General features: G+C 44.8%; 1 protein-coding gene across 2 annotated transcripts in view; it reads right to left on the reverse strand.

Annotated features, from left to right (window-relative positions):
• Positions 1 to 8,365, reverse strand: part of LOC137323970 (sentrin-specific protease 2-like) — a 68,424-nt gene extending 60,059 nt beyond the window's left edge. Inside the window, exons 1-4 of one of the 2 annotated variants that reach the window (XM_067988132.1) lie at positions 8,197 to 8,285; positions 7,748 to 7,881; positions 6,886 to 6,941; positions 4,618 to 4,757 (exon numbers count right to left, since the gene is read on the reverse strand). In XM_067988132.1, the coding sequence (XP_067844233.1) occupies positions 4,618 to 4,674 (57 nt within the window). In that variant the 5' untranslated portion in view covers positions 4,675 to 4,757; positions 6,886 to 6,941; positions 7,748 to 7,881; positions 8,197 to 8,285. Of the gene's footprint in view, positions 1 to 4,617; positions 4,758 to 6,885; positions 6,942 to 7,747; positions 7,882 to 8,196 lie in introns of both variants that reach the window. The other variant, XM_067988131.1, reaches the window with a different exon arrangement.
• Between the last annotated feature and the right edge of the window lie 9,574 nt (positions 8,366 to 17,939).

Consider the following 17,939-nt stretch of genomic DNA (forward strand, 5'->3'; position numbering starts at 1 on the left):
AACAGCCTTATTAACTTGTCCTACCATCTTCAAACATTTGTATAAGTGAACCCCAGGCCTCTCTGTACCAGCACCCCCTTTAAAATTGTACCATTTAGTTTATATTGCCTCTCCTCATTCTGAGGGGGGGGGGGGAAAAGAGGAGAGTGGGAGGGTGAACAGCCAGAAGTTGTGGTCCATATCAGTACTAATGACATAGGAAGAAAGAGGGATGAGGTCCTACAGGCAGATTTTAGGATGCTAGGAAAGAGATTAATAACCAGGCCCTCAAAGGTAGTAATCTCCAGATTACTCTCAGTACCACACGCTAGTGAGTACAGAAATAGGAGGTTAGTGCAGATGACTGCGTGGCATCGCGGGCAGGTTTGCTAATGCTGTTGGGGATGGTTTAAACTAGCTTGGCAGGGGGATGGGAACCTAAGCGTAGATTCAGAAGGGAGAGAAGCAGAACTGGAAATGGAAGGTAGAAAATTAGTAAGCAAGTTTAGAAGGCAGAGGAAACAAAGGCTAGAAAATAGACAACAAAGGAGGTTGGCAGTGCTTAATGGTGTATAATTCAATACAAGGAGACTAGTGAATAAGGCAGATGGGCTGAGGGCACAGATAGACACGTGGAAGTATGATATTTTAGCTATTACTGAAATTTGGCTTAAAGAGGGGCAGGAATGGCAGCTCAACGTTCCTGGTTACAGGGTTTTCAGGTGAGATAAAAAAAATCAATATTGGTTAAAGAAACAATTACAGTTGTGAAGTCATATGGGTTGAACTGAAGAACAAAAAAGGGGCAGTCACACTGCTGGGAGTTTACTATAGTAGAGGGAGTCATAGGGAGAAGGAAGAGCAAATATGTAGGCAAATTTCTGAGACGTGCAAAAACAATAGGGCAGTAATAGTGGAGGATTTCAACTACCCTAATATTAACTGGGATAGAATCAGTGCAAAAGGTTTAGAGGGCGAAGAATTCTTAAAATGCATTCAGGAGAACTTTTTTAGCCAGTACGTAGCAAGCCCAATAAGAAATGGGGGGGGGGGGGGTGGGGGGCAGTTCTGGATTTAGTTTTAGGGAATGAAGTGGGGCGGGGCGGGGAAAAAAAAGAGCATTTCGGTGGTAGTGATCATAATTCAGTTAGATTTAATATAGTTATGGAAAAGGACAAACATAGACCAGGAATAAAAGTTCTCAATTGGGGAAAGGCCAATTTTACTAAGCTGAGATGTGATTAAGCAAAACTGGAAACTGGAAACAGCTATTTGAAGGTAAATCAGTGTCAGAGCAGTGGGAGGCATTCCAGGGAGAGATGGTGAGGGTTCAGGACAAATATGCAAAAAAGGGTGGGACTGCTAAATCTAGAGCCCCCTGGATGACAAGGAGCACACAGGGTAGGATAAGGCAAAAAAGGGAAGCTTATGTCAGATACCGAGAGTTCAATACTGCAGGAAGCAGAGAGGAGAATAGAAAGTGCAGAGGTGAAATTAAAAAGGAAATTAGGAAAGCAAATAGAGGGCATGAAAAAATATTGGCAAGTAAAATCAAGGAAAACGCAAAGATGTTTTATAAATACATAAAGAGCAAGAAGATAACTAAGGAACGAGTAGGGCCTATTAGAGACCAAAAAGGTAGCCTGTGTGTGGAGGCGGAAGATGTGGATATGGTTCTTAATGAATACTCTGCGTCTGTCTTCACAAAAGAGGGAGACGATGCGGACGTTGTAGTTAAGGAGCAGGAGTGTGAAATAGTGGATGGAATAAACATAGTGAGAGGGGAAATATTATGGGGTTTAGCATCCTTGAAAGGAGATAAATCGCCAGGCCCGGATGAAATGTATCCCAGGCTGTTAAAAGAAGCAAGGGAGGAAATAGCAGAGGCTCTGACCATCATTTTCCAATCCTCTCTGGCTACAGGTGCGGTGCCGAAGGATTTGAGGACTGCTAATGTTGTACCGTTGTTTAAAAAGGGATAGATATTACAGGCCAGTCATCCTTACCTCGGTGGTGGGCAAATTACTGGAATCAATTCTGAGGGACTGTATTAATAGTCATTTAGAAAGGCACGGATTGATCAAGGGCAGTCAGCATGGATTTGTTAAGGGAAGGTCGTGTCTCACTAACTTGATTGAATTTTGAGGAGCTAACAAGGAGGGTCAATGAGGGTAGCACATTTGATGTGGTGTACATGAGGTTTTGCAAGGCTTTTGACAAGGTCCCACATGGCAGACTGGCCAGAAAAGTAAAAGCTCATGGGATCCAAGGGAAAGTGGCTAGTTGGTTCCAGAATTGGCTCAGTGGCATGAAGCAAAGGGTAATGGTTGACGGGGGTTTCTGTGACTGGAAGGCTGTTTCCAGCAGGGTGCCGCAGGGCTCAATATTAAGTCCCTTCTTTTTTGTGGTATATATCAATGATTTAGACTTAAATGTAGGGGGCATGATCAAGAAGTTTGCAGACGATACAAAAGTTGGCCGTGTGGTTGATAGTGAGGAAGAAAGCTATAGACTGCAGGAAGATATCAATGGACTGGTCAGGTGGGCAGAAAAGTGGCAAATGGAATTCAATCCAGAGAAGTGTGAGGTAATGCATTTGGGGAGGGCAAACAAGGCAAGGGAGTACACAATAAATGGGAGGATACTGAGAGGTGTAGAGGAACAGAGGGACTTTGCAGTGCATGTCCACAGATCCCTGAAGGTAGCAGGACAGGTAGATAAGGTGGTTATGGCGCCATATGGGATACTTATATTCTATGCCTCGGCTAATAAAGAAAAGAGCAGGGATGTTATGCTAGAACTGTATAAAACATTGGTTCGGCCACAGCTGGAGTACTGCGAACAGTTCTGGTCACCACATTACAGGAAAGATATGATTGCACTAGAGAGGGTACAGAGGAGATTTACGAGGATGTTGTCAGGACTGGAGAATTTTAGCTATGAGGAAAGATTGGATTGGCTGGGGTTGTTTTCTTTGGAACAGAGGAGGCTGAGGGGAGATTTAATTGAGGTGTATAAAATTATGAGGGGCCTAGATAGAGTGGATAGGAAGGAACTATTTCCCATAGCAGAGAGGTTTATAACCAGGGGGCATAGATTTAAAGTAATTGGTAGAAGGATTAGAGAGGAGTTGAGGAGAATTTTTTCACCCAGAGGGTGGTGGGGGTCTGGAACTCACTGCCTGAAAGGGTGGTAGAGGCAGAAACCCTAACTGCATCTAAAAAGTACTTGGATATGCACTTGAAGTGCCGTAACCTACAAGGATACAGACCAAGAGCTGGAGAGTGGGCTGGGTAACACTTTCAGCTGACAGACACGATGGGCCGAATGGCCTCCTTCTGTGCCGTAAATTTCTATGATTCCTTCCAAAATGTATCACTTGACACTGCTCTGCCACGTGTCTGCCTATTTCACCTGTGACCATTCATAATATGTGAGCCCAAAAGGTGAATTTTCACAGGATATTAGACAATGAAGGCATCGCAGTCGATACCAATCCTGTTCATGCCCAGAGTGCAGGCACTTGCACTTTCCAGCAGGGGGTGACTGGTAGGAACCTTGGCCGATTGTTCCCTCCCAAGGTTCTACGGCAAATTGAAGCAACTCAACTGTTCTACCAACTGAGAGTAGCTGATTGACTGTAGAGCAGGAATCGAATCTGGGACCTTCCTGATACACACACAGGAATTGAACCTGCAATCTTTAAGACTATGGCTCAGCTACATGCTGCCTTTATCAACTGGGCCAGCAGGAGGAGCAATTTACATGATTTAGATCTACTCACAAGCCATGACTCATTAAAATTCAATAAAAAGCACGCGCACACACACAATATATGCAGTATTGATCATGAATTTAATACTGAATTTTTGACTAACGATCCAAATGTAACCATATTTGTACTGCAAAACAATACAGCTATTCTCAGTCTCATTCCCAACAGAGATAAACACTGCCACTGTACAAGGGTGAGCCAAGACCTCTGTTCCCCCCCCCTCCCCAAAAATAACCCTTCCTAAATCTACAATGCAAAGCCCTCTGAAAATAGGAAAATGCAGCAGATGAAGGCACGCCATCAGGAAGGACTGCTTGTTCCATCTCTCCAGAGAGGGAAAGAAAACAAAGGAAGTAGCAAGCCAACATGAAAAGAGAAGGCCTTCCTAAATCACTGGGAACATCGCCAGGTTACAGGTACAGCCATTGGGACACCATGGAAATTAGATGGCTGAGATCCTCACTTACCAATCAAATCCTTACAGAGAGACTGGATGAATAAAAAACTGCAGGAAAAAATAAACATTTAAACAATGCACCCATCATTCATTTAGAGTTCTCCCGCACAACCCTCTCTTTGCTTAGCAGCAGACGTGCTGAAGTAACACAGAGCACAGAGAAACCCCCTTGCAGTGTGTGGAACAGCTGTGCTGGAGTGACATAGGGAGCTCTTTGCAGTATGCAGGTCTGACACAGTGACACAGTTCCACAGCAAGTTTGCTTCACACCATCAGGGGCAATATTTACATGTTCAGAGTTACAGTTGTACCAATAAACAAACAATGCAGTGCAAAATATCAAGTTGTCACTGTGTGGATATTGATGATCTCCATAACCTTGGACTTGGCTAATGATAGCACTGACCTGTTTCAAAGGTTGGGCTGACTTCCTCTGCACGGTGGATTTGGATTCTACTTGCATGACTTTGTAACCAAATGGTGACACTGACTTTATATAGCTGACAAATCCTGATATAGACTTCTTAACTGTATTCACAAAGTCATCTAGAAAACAAAGCACAATTTGTTTCTCTGTGTAATTTCATTTTTCCTCATTTTACCTTTCTCGTTGACTCCTCTGCGTTCTTTGGCTGGGAAGACAGGCTAAAGGCCTACAGCAAGGCCCCTGCCATTCCCTCTCTGCAGCTAGTTGCCGAGGTGTGAGTCAGCAGTTTGGAGCGACTTTCCTTGTGGTGAAGTGCCAGATTGGCTCAGCACCTTCCCCAGACTGGGCACACAACTCAGCATTGGGGAATTGTATCCTACCATTTTATAGCCCAGTACATTGGGGCGCCAATGTGTTGTACCACCAAGCTATTTTCACATTCTTTTAATGTCCTTTGGATGCCTCAATGAGGTGGTCTTAATATCATCTACAAGTTGCATGCTATTCTAATAAGCAATCTTCTGGCTAATCAAACCATTAACAACAAATTTGTGATTTGCAATACCAGTATTGCACCCTAGCATTACACAGCTCAAAATGCTCTGTCCAGATACATCCCAAGTTTTGAAGAATAAAATCCTGCATTATTATCCCGATCCTTGCCAAGCTCCACATCCTCTAGCAAGCTGATTGCAAGATTCTCATCCCCAGCTTCTTACACCCTAAACTTCAGTAATCTCACGTATCCCCACAGCCACCCTCTTTCCCTTTGACACGGGCTTACCACATCCACCAGTGCACCGTTGCCCCTGCCCTCAAACTCCTACCTAAACATTTGTTCTTCCTCAATGCGTTCAAAATGCCCTTCTCTTCTACTTTTATGCTCCCTTCAACTTTTCTATTCCCTCCCACCCCCACACTTGCTCAGTGTCCAAGTTTGCCTTTCACCAGGCAAGATGTCTTTTTTTTTAAAATGAGGAGCGCTACAGAAAACCATGTTGTTGTTGTAATGGCATTTCGGATACCTTGCTTCCACCTTATGGTGAGTTTCCAATGAAAGATCCCTTGGCAGAGCTGCTGTATTAACATCTAATGCTGTACATTCATTGAACCAATCATCCGATAAAACCAGATAACCTTTGTTCCCACTTTCCTCTCCCCATGAATTTTCCACTCTCCACTTTTCAAAGTCACCTTCATTTTCATTCTTTTTAGAGAAGCCATTAATACAGCATTAACGTCTCTGTTTTGTGGTGATCCATCATTCTTCCTGATTATCTTTTCCTCCCTCTCCACAGGAGGAATATCCCACCCTCTGCTCTGCACCCAGAAAGTGGTGTCATCGAGATCTGACGATTCAAACCTACTCCATGGTACCAAAGTACTGAGACAGTGCTGATAAAAATCAGAGGAAGATGCCTCCTGGGGACCTGTAATGCACGTTGACAGGCACTTGAATTTCAAGAACATATACAGTGGCACTCATGGAGATCTGTAGCCACTCTTCTTATTCATATTTGTTGCTATCTCCATTGCTGAAAAAAAAATCCCTTACTGTCTGTTAAAAATCATATGGCTGTGCACATTTTCTGTTAACCTTTGCCATTACAAATTCCTATGTCCACATTTATAATGGAAATTGCCTATGTCAACTTGCCATGCTGTAATTACACTCCCCCACCTTCCCCCCAACCCTGTGGGGGCACTGCAGCATACCTGCTGGCAGATGGGTGTAATTATAAATGTGGACATAGAAATTTAAAATGGAATTATAAAAATGAGAAATGTATGATTTTGAAATGGGCACTTATTACATCTATGCACCCTTGTCCAACTGTCCCCTGCCCTCTAACCTTGCTTCACATGAAGACCACTTTGTCTTCGTTCCCCATGTGCAGCATCATGTGAAATCGACTAACTTAAAAGGTAATTGGAGACTAACAGCACCTTGTGGGACCCATAAAACGTGGGTGTCTGGTGCAGTCAGATCTCCGAGGGTGGCCAGCTTTAGAACCCTGAGTGCCATCAACCGCATTTCTTTAAAACAATACTACATTCAGTTAATTGCTGGTTACTAATCAGCATTGGTAGAGCCTTGGGAATGTGGTGAGACATCAATGCTCGCACCCAGAGGGTGCATGGCTCGGTGTACCACAAGGAAAGGGAAGTGGGCAAAATAACTTGGGATAGTTATGCAATACCTTCTGTTCAGTCAGAATATTTTAACCTCTAACTGCATGAACTTACCCAGTCTTCGTCTTTTTACTGATATCCATTCAATCTCATCATTAGAAGCCTGGACACTGGGGCAAAAAATTAAAAAATGACATAACTTCAGAAGACAATATTCGGGGACTTTAGAAAAAAGTGCAGTTTTACAGATTTCCTGTGAATGGCAGGGGGTTTCTCCACTGAGAAAACACCTGCTTTTTAAAAGAATTACGCTCTCCATGAAAACACATTTGGCAAACTTTTAATTTTTACCTCACTGCCTTGGTGCTCAAACACATCCGACATCCTGTTAAAAGGGAGCCGGCAGCAAGACTGCCCATCATTTTCACAATCCTGAAATCACTTATCCATGCAATTGATTTGTGACACTATGTCAAGAGTTTGTATGAAAACATGTTCTCCAAAAACATTTTTCATGAATTTGTTGGGCTCCCCTTCCAGAAATTGAATTACATCGAAACTACAGCACAGAAACAGGCCATTTAGCCCAATTGGTCTACACTGGCATTTATACTCCACATAAGCCTCCTTCCTCCCTCCCTACTTTATCTCACCCTATCAGCATAACCTTCCTTTCTCCCTCCTGTGCTTATCTAGCTTCCCCTTAAATGCATCTATGCTATTCGCCTCAACTACTCCTTGTGGTAGCGAGTTCCACATTCTTACCACTCTTTGGGTAAAGACGTTTCTCCTAAATTCCCTATTGGATTTATTAGCGACTATTTTATATTTATGACCTCCTAACTATGACTCTTATTCTACAAGTATCAGCAAAGTGTGAAGTTACATGCTAACCTGATCAGGACTGGAATTAATACAACATTCTTGCAGATAAGGGGGGGGGGGGGGGGAATTAGCAGAATAGTGTTATTTATACCTGTGTGTTATACCGTTAGGCTCCTGGTATCATATCCGCAGTTTGCAATTATAAAGTGCTCCGAAAACCAGTCCTCTTGTTGGTGTTCACGTCCACACAGCTGTCCCCAACAGTATCGGTTGCTAATCAGTTGACTGCAGCAGTGAGTTATAACAAAGTCAGTAGTTGGTTAGTGGGCGATGCGGGTTAGAAATGAATATCAATGTCAGTAGTTAAAGAGCCCCTGGATACACATGTTAGTAGTTAAGGAGAGACCTGAGTTATAAATGTATTACAGTGTCCGTAGTAAGTGAGGGGTTTATAACGTGTAAGGAGGGGGGGGGGGGGGTCCAGATTATAAAGGTCTAACAATGCTAGTTAGTGAGGGGCCTGTCTGCCTGGCCTCTTTATTATTGTCTGACTCGTCGGCCCCTCCCCCCCCGCCGCGGCCTAGCTGACACCAGACCTACCTCTCGTAGTTCCTCTTCCGCGGGAGAGCGCTGCTACTATTCGAAGCACTGAGTGACGGTGCTCCCGGCACAGCGGAGAAGAGCGAGGTGATGTTGCCGCGGATCCATTCGTACATGTCCCGCTGGAGGCCAGGAGTGAGGCCTCAGCTGGGCCTGGCCCGTTGCCAAGGAAACCGGCGGAAAAAAAAGGGGGCGCGCATGCGCAGTCAGCTCTGAGGCCCAATGGCGGTTGAAGTTTCAGCTTCTCTCTCCCCCCCCCCCCCCCCTCCTCCTCCTTGAAGAGGTAGCGGCATCTCTCACTGCACATGGATATCTCCTCACCTAGTTTACTGGTATGTTTTTATAAGGCGAAATAAGTTTGTCAGAACTCAGCCTTTCGAGGCTTAAAGCAGCCCCTGAATCTTGTGCATATCACCCCCTCCCTTTGTCCCACTATTGGAGGAGACGCCTTCAGCTGCCAAGGCCTTAAGCTTTGGATTTCTCTCCCTAAACATAAGAAATAGGAGCAGGAGTAGGCCATACGACCCCTTAGCCTCTCCTTTAAGAACATCCTCAAAACCCAACTCTTTGACTAAGCTTTAGGCCACCCCTCCTAATAGCTCCTGCTTTGGCTCAGCATCCTTTTTTTTTTATTATTATGCCTCTGTGAAGCGCTTTGGGGTGTTTTTCTATTTTAAAGGTGCTTTATCGAGGCAAGTTGTAGCTGTTGAATCCTCACCAAATTTGGTTGTACCATGTGTACATGTAGGGTTGCCACCATTGCCTGTGGAGAGGGTAGATGCTCAGCTTTGTAAGATGACCACGTGTTCAGTTTTGAACTGTGACCGGCTAGGTTTGGGAAGCTGTCTAGTAATTTAGATAAATGAAAACTGGACAGAGAAAAGCTTTTTTTCTATTAATTTTTTTTAAATAAAAATGCTTTGCAGATGTATTTTGAGTTTGTGCTTGCACAAGTGGGCCCATTTGGAATTGGATTAGCTAAAATATGGCAGCCTTATTTAGAGATCTAATGCCCTCTGCAGCCAGATGCCAGGATGGACCAGTGACTGCTCAGCAGCCCCCTCATTTTTCTTTACGCTTCCCTAGTTTCCCCCCACCAACTGGGAGACAAGGTACTTAGTGGCTCCTTGCTCGGATCAGGCACAGAGCAGAGTCCAGAGGAGATGTACACATGTTTATTCTGTGGTATTGGTTTAGTGTTTTGATGCGATCGGTGTCAAAATGAAAAGAAAGAACTTGCTTATATAGCGCTTTTCATGACCTCAATACGTCCCAAAATGTTTTACAGCCAATGAGATACTTTTGAAGTGTAGTCACCGCAGTAATGTAGGAAACACGGCAGCCAATTTATGCACAGCAAGGTCCCACAAACAGCAATGTGATAATGACCAGATAATCTGTTATAGTAATGTTGGCTGAGGGATAAATATTGACCAGGACCCCGGGGAGAATTCCCCTACTCTTCTTCAAATAGCGCAATGGGATCTTTCACATTCACCTGAGAGGGCCTTGGTTTAACGTCTCATCTGAAAGACTGCAACTCTGATAGTGCAGCACTCCCTCATTACTGCACTGGAGTGTCAGCCTGGATTACGCACTCAAGTCTCTGGAGTGGGACTTGAACCTACAAACGTCTGACTCAGAGGCAAGAGCGCTACCCACTGAGCCGTGACTGACACCGTGTCACGAAAGCTAAAAATGTCATAGAATAATGGGACAGTTTTGATTTCTTTTCAGGTGTGCCTGTGTACTCGCTGCTGGTTGACCTGGGCTAGCATTATTAGAGGCCGGGTTGCAGCCCCTCTATTCATGGTATGTAACCTAAAAAACAAGTGAGCTAGATTTTATAGGTCCAGTTCAGTGGTCCTGTGCACCAGGAGAGTAGGTGTGCAGAAGGAGAGCAAACCATGCACCTGTTTATATCTGGGCTGCAATTCAGTGCTCTAATGCATTTTGTAAGCTGAAATGCTTGTGCTACTTACAAGGTGTCAGCTTTGGCTCATTGGGAGCACTCTCGCATCAGAGTCAGAGGTCATGGGTTCAAGTCCAACTCCAGAAACTTGAGCACAAAATCTAGGCAGTATTGAGGGAGTGAGTGCTGCACTGTTGGAGGTGTTTTTAGGATGAAACATTAAACCGGGGCCCCATCTGCCCTCTCAGGTGGATGTTAATGATCTCATGGCACTTTTTCGAAGGGGAGTTCTCCTTGGTATCCTGGCCAATATTTATCCTTCAACCAACACCTAAAACAGATTATCTGGTTATTTATTTCATTGCTGTTTGTGGGACTTTGCTGTGTGCAAATTAGCTGCCACGTTTCCTAGTGATTATACTTCAAAAGTACTTCATTAGTTGGAAAGCACTTTGAGACGTCCTGATGGCGCAATATAAATGCAAGTTCTTTCTTTCATCTAATGCAATTTGGCAGAATTTGTACTGGGTTTGCTCTTTTTTCTTCTTGCTCAGTCTCAAGATGTAATGAGTGGAGTGCCACAGGGCCTGAACTATTTACAATCTATGTCAATGACTTGGTTGAAGGGACCAAATGTATGGTTAATAATTTTGCTGATGACACAAAGTTAGGTAGGAAAGTAAGTTGTGAAGAGGACATAAGGAGTCTGCAAAGGGATATAGAGAGGTTAAGTGATTGGGCAAAAATTTGACAGATGGAGTATAATGTGGGAAAATATGAACTTGTCCACTTTGGCAGGTGGAATAGAAAAGCAGTATATTATTTAAATGGAGAGAGATTGCAGAACTCTGAGGTACAGAGGGATCTGGGTGTCCTAGTACATAAATCACAAGAAGTTAGTATGCAGGTACAGCAAGTGATTAGGAAGGCAAATGGAATGTTGTTATTTATTGCAAGGGGAATGGAATATAAAAGTAGAGATGTTTTGCTACAGTTGTACAGGGCATTGGTGAGACCACATCTAGAATACTGTGTGCAGTTTTAGTCTCCTTATTTAAGAAAGGACATAATTGCTTTAGAGGCGGTTCAGAGAAGGTTCACTCGACTGATTCCTGGGATGAGGGGGTTATCTTATGAGGAAAGGTTGGACAAGTTGGGCCTGTATACATTGGAGTTTAGAAGAATGAGAGGTGATCTTATTGAAACATATAAGATCCTGAGGGGACTTGAAGGGGTGGATGCTGAGAGGATGTTTCCCCTTGTGGAGACACTAGAACTAGGGGCCACAGTTTAAAAATAAGGGGTCTCCCATTTCAGACGGAGCTGAGGAGAAATTTTTTCTCTGAGGGTCGTGAGTCTGTGGCACTCCCTTCCCCAGAGAGCGGTGGAGGCAGGGTCAGTGAATATTTTTAAGGCTGAGTTAGAGAGATTCCTGATTAACAAGGGAGTCAAAGGTTATAGTAGGTAGACGGGAAAGTAGGGTTGAGGTCGCAGCCATGATCTTATCAAATGGCAGAGCAGGCTCGAGGGGCCAAATGGCCTACTCCTGCTCTTAATTCGTATGTTCATATCAGTCATTTGGAATGGAAACAAGGGGAGCTCTTAAGTTCCTTTTTATGTTCTTTTTGTTGCACTGATCGCAGTACCTTTTTAGTAGTGTTTTGATTAGACATTTTCAATATTTCAGCAATTTTTCTTTATTATTTTTCCCCAAAAATCTACATGCCAATCTATTCACTCCTTATGCCACATTTGTTTTTAAACACTTCTGAGTCGAGTTTCTGCTTTGGGCGCAATGGGAAATGCGCTTGAAACTGCGCTGGTTCGATTACGGTTCAAGTTTCCGATAACATTCATTTGCATAATCACAAAACGTAAAATCTTCCATGAATCAGCATAATCAGCTAGTGTAATATAACATCATTGTTTATTTTTTTGTTCCATTAAAATGTATTCCTTGATGTATTGAAGAGTGTTAACCTGGCAATTTTATTAATTCAGCTGAAAATGGGTTTATCACCAAAAATAAACATTTTTAATAAATGCTCCATCTGTGAGTAACCTGATTTAAAATAAACTGAAAGTGACTTTTAAAAACTATACTGAACCATTTAATAGATTCATTGGTGCACACTACTCAGTTTCTTAGAAAATTAAAAATGTTTTGATATGAAAAACTTTTAAAACGTGCCTGCGTGCCGAAGGGAATGAGCCCAATTTGAAGAGTCTTCCCGAACCAGCCCAATCGGCAGAATCTCACAATTTCGACCTGAGGGCGTGGCCAGTTTTGTGGGCGTGGCCTGATCCGGGGGGTGGGGGTGGGGGATTGAATCTTAAACCAGTGTAAAAGATCACAGAAAATCATGGAAGTGGCTTTTGGACGTAGCTCACTTACATTTAAAATTCCCCGATCTTTTGCACTGGTTTATCCCAGTCCGCCCGGAATGGGCTGATATAATTAGCGGAAACTCGACCCCTTCATATATAGTTTTTCATGGTGTAGGTGGATGAAGGAAGGCATGCCGCAGAGAGCAGCAGGCCCGAGACCATATTCGCAGAGCTTGGCACACCAATCTGCTGCTGAATTGCTTCAGGTCGGCAGATCAGAGCTTTACCATCTGCGGCAAAGACACCTGCAGCCCATTTGCAACATAGGGCCTGGAGTGCCAGTGGTTGAGTTCAAGTATTGTGCCTATGGCTCTTTCCCAACCACACGACCACATTGGGGGCTTCCATATGAATCAAGTGACTGCTGCGTTGATCAACGTGGCTAGCAATTTCATCTCCTTTCCCACTCAATAGCTCAATAATTGCAGTGCTGTACTTTGTAAAGGATTGGGCAGGGAGGTGTCAGTGATGAGTACCATGAGCTCAGCTTGAAACCCATCTTAGTTGTGAGTAAGTGACCTAGTTTGTGTTTCATTGCTTTCGTTTGTGAAACCCATGAAAGATATGAGTACGGCTCTCAATTGTACATTGCATCTTGACTGTACCCTGCTGAGTTATGGTTATGCAAGCGATGCAATGACATAGCCATACAGTTGTGTGAGAGTTTATCATGGGCAAGCAGCAAATATAGAACTGATTGACAGGCCACAAGTTGTGGTGTGACATCTTGTGACACTGTTGGATGCTTATCTTGCCAGATTCTTTAATTGTCTTCTTCGCAGCTGTTTATCCGTTTACACAACAGATAATACATTTCAATTGCAAGTTCTTTGGTTGTTACCTGTTCCTACGTCCTGCAGTTACTGTAGAGCCGGGATTCTGCCTCCTGTGGTGCACTCCCATCCTCTGGGTAGGGTGTTCCAAACAGGTGACCCTCCTTGCACCCACTGGTAACATTTTAGACTTTACCAAGATATTTCTCTCATGCCATGAGCCAAAGGCCACTCCTGTAAGCAAGCCCTCACTCCCTACAAGTGTGACTTTATATGCACACTCTGGTAATGCAGTGTAGCCTCGAGATCGAACTAAAGGTTATTAACCGTATTTACCTTGCTGGGTATGACAGGAGCCCTTTTGCTCTCTTAGACTTTGAATGCAAAAGAACAAACGTTTTTAGGACTATGATGTAGGTTGTAACCTGGAATGGATTTATTAAAAATACAGATCAGCAGTAGCAATAAACAATACTGCCACGTGTCATTTTTACAGAACTTGTAACCCACACTCCCTCCTCTGATTCGAAAGAGACACAAGACGCTACACTTTATTAACTGTACTAATGATACTAAGCCTGGATTGCACCATAATTTTTATACAAGGGTATTTGCAATGGCCCATGGAACTCCATGAAAGCTGTGGTACAGAAATGTAAAATACTATTGGTGAACTGTAAGATGGTTCAAATGGGAATCTCCCTCTCCTCCAACCCCCGCCAGAGGCCGGGATTCCCCCCCCCTCCCCAGAGGCCGGGAATCCCCGCCACACCCCCCCCTCCCCAGAGGCCGGGAATCCCCGCCACACCCCCCCCTCCCCAGAGGCTGGGAATCCCTGCCCCCACTCCCCCTCCCCAGGTGCTCACTTGCAGCCAAAGAGAATTTAGGATGGCAAGTGGGTGGCCATCCGAAAGGGTAGGAAGAGGCTGGCAGTGCAGGAATCTTCTGGGTGTGTGGCACCCTCATACCGGTATAGGGTGACTACTCCTCGAAGGAGTGCAGTCCTGAGCATGGCACCATGGGGCAAAGGACTGCACAGGAGGGCACAGTAGTGTAGAAATGCAGTAATCATGGGGGATTCGATAGGGGGACAGACAGGCGTTTCTGTGACCACTGACATGAGTCCTGCATGGTGTGTTACCTCCCTGGTGCCAAGGTAAAGGACATCGCGGAGAGGGTGCAGAACATTCTGCGGGGGGGAGGGGAACAGCCAGAAGTCGTGGTCCATGTGGGAACCAACAACATAGCGAAGGAAAGGGATGAGGTCCTGTGATTAGAGTTTCAGGAGCTAGGGAATAAGTTAAAAAGCAGGACCTCAAAGGTAGTAATCTCTGGATTACTCCCAGTGCCACGCGCCAGTGATTACAGAAATAGGAAGATAAGGCTAGAGACATGGTACAAGAGGGAGAGCTTCAGATTCCTGGGGCACCAAGACCAGCTCTGGGGCAGGAGGGACCTGTTCAAGATGGACGGGTTGCACCTTAACAGAGCTGGGACCAATGTCCTCTTGGGGAGGTTCACTAGTGCTGTGGGGGAGGGGTTAAATTAATTTGGCAGGGGGATGGGCACCAGGATGTAGCACTGGAAAGGAGAAACAAGGTGCACAAAGGATTGGGAGAGACAGCTGGCACCAGAGTAAGAAATAGTACAGTATTAGGTGGGATCAGACTAAGAGAGAATACGAGAAGGTCGAAGATGGGTTTACAGTGCATGTGTATAAACGCACGAAGTGTGGTAAATAAGGTTGGTGAGCTGCAGGCACAAATAGCCTCATGGGAATAGGATGATGTGGCGACAACAGAGACCTGGCTCAAAAAAGGGCAGGATTGGGGACTAAATATTCCTGGATACACTGGGCGCTAAATTGGGCCATGTAGCGCCCATTTTGGAGCTATACAGCCTCTCCAACATCCAAGATGGCGTCTTGCTGCGCACGAACGTTTCCAGCGTGACGTGCCGGACGCCATTTTGCTATAGGAGTTATCGCATGCGCAAATACTGAATGCCGGATACATGTAAAGTAGGGAGAAAATGGATAGAATCAGTGTACAACGCTGATTTAAAGTGATAAGTCCCAAAATGGTGTCTTAACGCTCAACTCAACGCACAGTCTTAACCCCAACCATCTGAACCTGTCTTCGAGTGCCTGGAGAACCCCCACCAGCGCTATTTAAAGGGACCATGCAGGATTTACAGATTAGTGGCTGGATTATTGCTTCTGGCTGCCGAGACATTTGTAACATTTTTCCGGTCTCCTATACTTGAACACTAGGACTAGGAGACATAGCCTAACATTTAGAGCCAGGACGTGCAGGAGTGAAGTTAGGAAACGCTTCTACACGCAAAGGGTGGGAGAAGTTTGGAATACTCTTCTGAAAACAGCAGTTGATGCTAGCTCAATTGTGAATTCTAAATGAGATTGATAGATTTCTGTGAACCAAGGGTATTGAGGGATATGGGGCTAAGGTGGACATACGGAGTTAGGTCACAGGTCCACCATGATCTCATTGAATGGCGGTACAGGCTCGAGGGGTTAAATGCCACTGCCACTTGCTGCCTCCTGATTTGGGCCACCATCTCATGCAAGAAAGCGTGATGTGTGTCTGAGTGATGTTTCAATAGCTGCCAGTGTGTGTGGCCTGTGAGTTGTGGGTGGGCGACTTGCAACAGTGGTAATGTGTAAGGGTGAGAGGAAGCATCTGGTTGGAAGAGTTGAGTACTGATGGAAAGAGTTTGTTGGTATGTGGGTGATGGGGGGTGTAGTGCATGGTGCAGTTGGTAGGAGACACCACTTGACAGTTGACCTCACTCATCTTGACCACTCATGTCAAAGCATTGAACTTCTTCCTGCACTGCATCCATGTTCACGATGCTGTGTGCCTGGCATTGATTTCGTCCCCCGCTGCCTCCCACTGCCTTTTAGGTATGTGTCTGGAGGACCTCTTGCCTCCCTTCCTCCCTGCAGATACAGCTTGTCCCTCCTTCTGTCTCCCTCTTGCATGAAGGCCTCCAGTGCATCAGCAGAGAACCTTGGTGCATGCACTCTCGTACAAACTCAGATTGGTGAGGTCTGGCGTGCAGATTGGAGGATGTGGGATTTAGTAGTGCGCAACCTTTATTCAATGTTTTAACATAACTCATCAGTTTGTAAACATAGGGATGGGAGCTGCACCTGTGTTTTGCATGTGCTCTGTTCTGATCTCCAGTCAGACTCCGTGCAGACAGCAGACTGTTATTTTCAGCAAATAGCAGGTACCAGCTACCTTAGAGATTTTTAAGAGACAGCCTGCCTTTAAGAGATTGGGGCTCCCCCTGCTGATGGAAAGTGTGAAGTGCATTGAATGCTCGTTCAGCGCTGATTCGGAACACTGATTGATGGTGAGTCCTCAGGCCTCACGAAAGTCTGTCCTGCCTGCGAAGGGGCCATTGGGCATGGGGTAATAGCAGATCATGCTACCTACGCCCAATATTAGGCCCAATCCACTTTTTCCCCCAAGGTGTTCGGGAAAGTAGGGAAGGAGAAAAAGGAGGGGGGGAGGTGGTAGTGTTGATTAAGGAGAATATTGCAATGCTGGCGAGGATGTCCTTGAGGGGTCAAGGACAGAATCTATTTGGTTAGAGTTAAGAAGCAATAGAGGTTCCATTACACTACTGGAGTATTCTATAGGCCACCAACTAGTGGAAAGGATATAGAGGAGCAAATTTGCAGGGACGTTACAAGAACCATAGAGTAGTGATAATGGGGGACTTCAACTATCCTAATATAGACTGGGATAGTAATAGTGTAAAGGGCAAAGAGGGGGATGAATTTCTGAAGTGTGTTCAGGAGAACTTTCTTGATCAGTATGTTTCCAGACCAACGAGGAAGGAGGCATTGCTGGATCTGGTTCTGGGGAATGAGGTGGGTCAAATGGGGGAACATTTAGGGAACAGTGATCATAGTATCATAAGGTTTCATTAGCTATTGAAAAGGACAAGGAGCAATCTAGAGTAAAAATACTTAATTGGAGGAGGGCCAATTTCAGTGCATTGAGAACAGATCTGGCCCGGGTAAATTGGAATCACAGATTGGCAGGCAAAACTGTAATCAAACAATGGGCAGCCTTTAAAGAGGAGATGGTTCAGATATAGTCCAGGTACATTCCCACGATGGGGAAAGGTAGGGCAACTAAAGCCAGAGCTCCCTGGATGAAAAAAAGAGTAAGATGAAGCAGAAAAAGGGAGCCTATCACAGATGTCAGGTTGATAATACAAGTGAGAACCAGGATGAGTATAGAAATTACAGATGAGAAGTGAAAAAGGGAATGAGGGGCAAAGAGAGAGTATGAGAATAGACTGGTGGCTAACACAAATGTCTTCTATAGGCAAATAAATAGTAAATGGGTAGTAAGAGGAGGGGCGGGGCTGATTAGGGACCAAAAAGGAGATCTACGCATGGAGGCGGAGGGCATGGGTGGTAAATGAGTACTTTGCATCTGTCCTTACCAAGGAAGATGCTGCCAAAATGACAGTAAAAGAGTTGAGATACTGTATAGGCTAAAAATCGATAGAGGAGGTACTAGAAAGGCTGGCTATACTTAAAAAAGTTAAGTCACCCGGTCCAGATGGGATGAACCCTAAGTTGCTGAGGGAAGTAAGCGTGGAAATTGCATAGGTGCTGGCCATAATCT

The sequence above is a fragment of the Heptranchias perlo genome, chromosome 7, assembly GCF_035084215.1.
Source record: "Heptranchias perlo isolate sHepPer1 chromosome 7, sHepPer1.hap1, whole genome shotgun sequence".
NCBI classification, from domain to species: domain Eukaryota; kingdom Metazoa; phylum Chordata; class Chondrichthyes; order Hexanchiformes; family Hexanchidae; genus Heptranchias; species Heptranchias perlo.